The 6,868-nt window shown below is 37.9% G+C and overlaps 1 protein-coding gene across 2 annotated transcripts in view; it reads left to right on the top strand.

Annotated features, from left to right (window-relative positions):
• The first annotated feature begins 6 nt into the window (after positions 1-6).
• The window catches only part of INTS4 (integrator complex subunit 4), an 85,482-nt gene continuing 78,620 nt past the window's right edge, over positions 7-6,868 (top strand). For both annotated transcript variants that reach the window (XM_011368370.2, XM_011368371.2), the window contains exons 1-2: positions 7-348; positions 3,081-3,275. In XM_011368370.2, the coding sequence (XP_011366672.1) occupies positions 295-348; positions 3,081-3,275 (249 nt within the window). In that variant the 5' untranslated portion in view covers positions 7-294. The remainder of the gene's footprint in view (positions 349-3,080; positions 3,276-6,868) is intronic.

Below are 6,868 nucleotides of genomic sequence, written 5' to 3' on the forward strand. Positions count from 1 at the left end.
GCCCTGAAAGCTCCTTTTGGCTCGCCCCGGCTTTGAGTCCCGTCTCCTCTGCCAGAGGCCCCACCCCCTCCGCGCTACGATCTTCGTTCCGTTCCCCTGGTGGTCTAGGATTAGGCTGCGGGATCCAGCCGAACAGCGGCAGGGCAATAGAGCAGCCGGAAGCGGCCTTTCTTTCCCAGAATCGCAGTGCCTTGTGGGACCGTGGCCGGTTATTCCGGTCGAGGCAGGTTTTCCGGATATCTTCACCCCGCCTCCCTCGTCAACTACGGGAGCTGAGAGGGTCCGAGGGCAACCATGGCGGCTCACCTAAAGAAGCGGGTGTACGAAGAATTCACTAAGGTGGTTCAGGTAAGCTCCGGAAGAAAAGGTCGCGGGACCGGTCTAGGGCAGGAGAATGTTATCCACGCCCCAGGCACTTTGTCATGACAGGCACCACAAACTTGGGATGAGCGCCGACTATTTTGATAGGTTTTCTGAGACTACACTTTAGTGGGCGTGTTCGTTTGCCGCTACTGTTGTTATGCTTAAGATGTGCAGTCTGACGCGCCTTTTTTTTTTTTTTTTTAACTATTAGAAGAAACAAAAAGCGCTTTGCAGTTTACGGAAACACTCGTCATCTTATTGGGGTTACATTAGCATTCTTATTTTACAGATGTGGGCTTAGAAGCTTCTGGAGGCTTACGAGGACACAGCTAATTAGTGGCAGAGCCCCTCTCAACTCGTTTTTTTTTTTAAAAAAAAAGCGCCCAGGGACAAGTTAGCTGTATTCAGAAGTCTCAGGGTTTGGAAGAGAAGTCAGTAGAAATCCTTAAGGACCAGTGAAAACGGGCGAGGATCACAGGCTTCATAGGGATAGAATTCTCCATTGGTGGAGCTCACCTAAGAAGGAGGGAATACCTTCCTCCATTGGAGTTCAGAACCAGTGGGTCAAGCCCGCGTTGGAGCAGTGATTCTCCATGTGCCTCCTTGTAGATGACGGTAGAGGTTGATCCTAAGTCTCCCCAGGTGTGATTCTCAGACCTTTATGTCTACAAATCTCCTGGGGATCAGTGAAATGTAGATTCTACTGAGTATGTCTGGCGTGGGAGGTGAGGCGATAATCTGCACTTCTGACAAGCCTCCAGTTGATACCAGGAGATCAGCAGCATCTGTAGAGCCATAGGCCACCCTTAGATCCATCCTCTTGTAGAGTAGAAATACAGACCATCTAGCTGTCAAGTAAACTAATAAGGAAACGGATCCTTAAACATTTCATTCGTTCCTTCAACAAGAGTTTATTGAGCGAATGAGTGGTTACTATGCATCAGGTATAGTGAAAGGTGTTGAGCTACAAAGTCCAATTAGGATCCCTCTCCTTGAAGAGCTCATAGTCTAGTGGACAGAGAACAGCATATATATGATTTATAGTACAGAGAGATAATTACATTGATAAATCAAGCTTTTCTCTTTTGCAGCTCCTCTTCGTAAAAACTCCTCAGCCAAACTCCTTAACCCTTCATAATTTGACAGTATTCCTTCCAGCTGTATCACTTTCTTTTTGTTTAAAGGACACATTTTTGTAGCAAATTCTCATTTTCTAGGGAAGTTAGTTTGCTCCTTATTGTTTTTTTTCTTAAAATAACTTTAAGATTTAACTTCGACACTTTTTGTTGCTCCTTTTTATGTGAAATTAGTTTTCCTGAATTTTTAGATTGAGTCAAGATTCAGGAAACTTTTCTTAAATCACAGAGCTCCATCCTCTGGCTTGCTTTCTGGGATTTTCTGGCTCTGTTTCCCTTGAACACTTTTTTTTAATTGTGGTAAGATATATATAACAAAATTTACCGTTTTAACCATTTTTAACCAGTTCAGTGGTGTTAAGTACATTGACATTGTTGTGCAGTGTCACTTTTTTTCTCCAACATCATGCCCAGTTCTCAAGACTACTCACCCCTCCTCCAGCATGCCATGTGTTTGTACCTCTCCAAACTTTTTTTATATATGTCTCTTTTACATAAAATGGATGTCATTCCTCCCTTTCTTTTTCTTCTCTACCCAGTAGACTTATATTTTTATTTTGAGACTAACTGAAACTTCAGCAAGAATTTAGACTCTTCCTCCCTTCTACGGTACTCTGTTGTACTCATCTGTTTGTACTTACTACTCAGTACTACTGTAATTACCAGTATACATATCTTCCCACTAGTCTGGGCTCTTTGAGGGCAGAGATAATACTTGGTTTATCTCCGCATCCCCTGGAGAGATCATAGGGACCAGCTCTCTAAAATGTTATTGATGGTTGATCGATTGCAGATATTGGTTTCTCCTTCCCTTTACATACTCTTTAGGGAAAAAAATTTTTTTCCCAGCTTTTGACCTAACTGTAGCCATGATAACACTGGAGACTCAGTGTGTAGAATAGGATGGAAATGGGTAAGTGGTTATTGAACCCAAATTCCTGACTTCAAAGCCCCCAGTCTTTGTATCATGCCATACTGTGTTCCTAATAATCCTAATCTCTGTAGGAGTGTAAATTTGTAGAGTGATGATTGCTTAGGATATCAAAATGACGTGTCAGGGTGCAAGGGAAATTATCGACTACAACATTTATGTTAATGATCGTCTCTATACTTACCCATCAGGGGCTGCCTTAAGCGACAAGTTCCCTTTTAGATGAACCTTGCCTGGTGAGTGCCTCAGCACAGCCTGAATATATTTGTAGAATTCAGATTTCTACGAAGAATGGAGCAGATCCTTTGTATTTGTGTTTTCTTAATTCTAAAGCTACAACAATCCTAAGAAATAGGCGGAACAAAATGTTAGTGGACCTACTTTACAAAGAAAGAAACTGAGACCTGGAGAAATTAAATGACTTGCCCAAAGTCATAGCTAGTGAAAAGCAAAATTGGGACTCATAGCCTTGTCTCCAATTCAGTGCTTTTACCATTTGATAGCACTGCTTTTTCCTAAGGCTAGCTCTGTTACCTAAATACATGATTTGCTATAAAGGAAAATTACTTCCATCAAATGAAGTGAAATTAAGTTTTCAGACTCTGTTTTCAGTTAGGTTTTCATGTCTTACCTTTCTTATCCCCTTGCAGCAACAACAGGAGGAAATTGCTACTAAGAAACTCCGACTGACAAAACCAAGTAAATCTGCAGCACTCCACATAGATTTGTGTAAAGCTACCTCCCCAGCAGATGCTTTGCAGTACCTACTTCAGTTTGCCAGGAAGCCTGTTGAGGCAGAAAGTGTGGAGGGGGTAGTTAGGATTCTCTTGGAACATTATTACAAGGTAAGAAGGTCTTGAGGACCTGGTGGGAGTATGTATAAGAGTTGTGTCATGTCTGCAAAATAAATAAGGTGTTCATTCAGCCTTACTGAATGTCTTCTGTATGCTAGGGACTGTAGATACGAAGATAAAAAAAAAAGATCCAAATCCTGTCCTCAGAAGCTTACACTTTCTAGATGAAGATAGATATGCATGATAAAGTGCATTGTGTTGCTGAAGATACTGTGACTGCAATATGTACAGAGTGCAGTAGAAGCAAAAAGGAGGAGTTAACTACATCCGAGGAGACCCTTTAACGAGATTATCTCTGGAATGTAGTCCTGTCATCTTGTTGTTACTGCCCGAATTCAAGACTCTAATGTTTAATTGCAATAGCCTATTTTTTTATAGCTAAGTGACATTTTATTTCGCCATGTATTTTAATGGGTTAGAAAAAACATGCATGATTCAATACAGGAAATAGTTTAAACAGAAAATAAAATTCACAAAATGTGTTCATTTTTCAGTTTTTATATACAAATGATATCTGAAGTGAAAAAATAAATGATTTTCAAATATTTGAATCACAGATGAATTAAAATTGTAAATTTTAGTATAAAAATTATTAAGGTTTTAGGAAAGTAGAGACAGCACTATAATGAACTGCCAAAAACCCATCTCTGGGATTAAACAGTTATTAATATGTTGCCAGATTTGGGGTGGTTCCATAGAGTAGTGGTTAATACGTCTGCTTTACACACAGAAGTTCTTGGGTTAGAGCCCCAGCGGAGTCACAGCCCATACCCCAGGTGTGCCAGGCCCTCTGGATGTGTGTTGTAAGCACATGGGAGGAGATGCCCTGCCTTCAGAGATCCAGTTCTTAAGGGAGAGATGGCAACATCCATAGGTCAAGAGTGGAAGTGGGAGGGGAGGAGAATTAAAAATATATATATTTTGCCAAATTTGCTTCCTCTATTGGTTTTCCTGAAGTTTTTAAAGTGTCATGATATTTTTCCCTAGTCAGTAAATCTGTCTAAAAAAGAGATATTAAAAAAAAAAAAAAATAACCACCAAACCACATCAAATAAAACTAAATAATTCCTTAATGTCATCTAATAATTAGTCTATGTTCAAATTTCTCTAGTTGTTCCCAACTGTTTGTTCAAATCAAAATGCAAACAATGTCCACACATGGAATTTGCTCTTTTTAAAATCTAGAATAATTTGTTTTATGTTGGTGACATTGACCTGTTAAACTCAGTTAGTTGTTTTGTAAAATGTCGTTTTCTGAATTTACTTCCTTGGGGGTTAACTTGCTCCTTTATCCCCTGTATTTACTATGAACTATAAGTTAGTTCTATTTGTTAGATTCAGGTTTAGCATATTTTTGAGAATTTTAAGAATACTTTATAGATGATTTGTACTTCATATCATATGTGTTGGGATGCATTCAATGCAAAAGCTTCCTATCTTTTTTCTTTCAGTCTCTCTCTCCATAAACGACCTTTAAATCTTTTATGTATGACATAAAAGTTTCTTTTCTTTATGTATATAATGTTCTAGCTTAATCAAAATGCTTGCAGTTTTGCAAAAACCTTAGTATTTTTAGAAATCAGTATCTTTTCATATGCTGTTCTCTCAGCTTAGAACCTTTCTCCCTGCCACTGCTCTCTGATTTGCTCTGCCATTTTCTCTGCTAAGCATATTTCTTCTTTGGAGTCTTTCCACTTATGTATCCTACTGCCTGGAACACTTCCCTCAGATATTCATATGTCTGTTACTCACACTTTATTCGAGTCTTTACTCAAATGTCACTTTTTCATTAAGGCCTTCCCTTATCCCTTTATTTGAAATTGAAACTGCCTATCCCCCCCCAACACTTCCTAGCCCCCTTCCTTGAATGTCAAATGTTAAATGGTACTTTTATCGTTTTGGACAATGAAAGGACCTTAATTATATTTATCCACCTTCCTGAGTTACATGTGAATGTAACTGATACTTTCTTTTATTTATCATTTTTTGCTTTAGAAGACATTGTTATTCTTATACAGACAATATTCATTTAGATTTACCTACATATTTATCATTACCGATATGTATTTATCATTGCTTTTCTTTCCTTCTTGCACCTGTGACTGTTTATCTGGGATGATTTTCCTTTTGGCTGAAGCATACTCTCTGATATTTCCTTTTATTGTGAGTTTACTGATGACGAATTCTTTGTGTTTGTATAGAAAAGTTTTATTTTATCTCCATTCTTAAAGGGTGTTTTTACTGTGTGTAGAATTATAGATTGGCTGTTATTTTCTTTTAATACTTTACATATATAATTGTATTGCTTTTTGCCTTCCATTATTTCTATTGAGAAGTCAGATCTTAGTCTTACTGATCCCTTTGAGGGGTAATGTGTCTTTTTCTTTGGTTGCTTTTAGGACTTTCTAGTTGGTCTGTTGTCAGTACTTTTTCTGTCATATGCCAATATGTGGATTTCTTTTCATTTATCTTATTTGGGGTTCATAGTGCTTGTATTATTATCTGCGTGTACTTTCCATCAGAGAGGTTCTTGGCTATTTCTTCAAATTTTGCTTTGTGTTATCTCACCCTCCTTTGAGGATTCCAATTGCATATATGATAAACCGTCTCATTTTATTTTATTACCTTCTCTTCTGATTTTTCATTCTTTTATCTCCTGTGCTTCGTTCTGGACCTTTTAGTTCACCAGTTCTCTCACCTTATCTAAGCTGATGTTAAACCTGTCCATTGGTTCTTATTTCATTTATTGTTTTTTATCATTTTTGTAATTTCTTTTTTTTTAAAAGTCCGGGTGGCCGGGGAAAATCCCAAATTTGGCCTTTATCTCTTTGAACATAAAGAGCAGAAGTGATAGGCTCGTCGTTATCCTTTCTTGGACTGTTGCAATATACTCTTAATATTTCTCTCTACTTTTGCCCCTTCCAATTCAATCATTATATTGAGTCTGGATTGGTATTTCAAAAACTCAAATCTGTTTATGTCATTCTTCTGTTTATAATTCTTCAAAGGATTTTTATTCCTCTTAGGACAAAAATTATTCTTTTATTTATTTAATAATGCACAAGTATGTTTTGAACTCCTGCTACATGCTAGGTACTATCAGAGGCCCTTGCCATAATTCTCACAAAGATGTGGCACCTGCTTTTCTCTTTAGCCTCATTTCATATCAATCTACATTTTAGCCACATTGCCCTTTTTTTTCAGTTCTGGGAGATGTGATATTCTTTCATGACTCAGGGCATTTATTCATTTTTTTTCTTCCCTCTGTCTCAAATTAGATCACAATCTCTTCGAACATAAAAACGGAGTTAAAGTCTGTATGTGATATGTTATATGCTTTTATAGAACTCTGTAGTTTACAATACGACTTTATAATTATTTATTTGGACATTGCTTGATAAATATCTGCCTTGCCCATTAAACTTTATCCATGAGGGCAGTGTATCACCATGGTCTAGCATAGCGGCTCCTGGTAAGTGCAGAGGAAATCCTTGTTAAACAGATGAATAGATGAATTATTTGCTGAATGAATTAAGGACACCTGACTTTTCCTTTTCCTGTAGTCTGCCCTTTATTTTTATCAA

Source organism: Pteropus vampyrus, unplaced genomic scaffold (genome assembly GCF_000151845.1).
Source record: "Pteropus vampyrus isolate Shadow unplaced genomic scaffold, Pvam_2.0 Scaffold141, whole genome shotgun sequence".
Classification (NCBI taxonomy): Eukaryota; Metazoa; Chordata; class Mammalia; order Chiroptera; family Pteropodidae; genus Pteropus; species Pteropus vampyrus.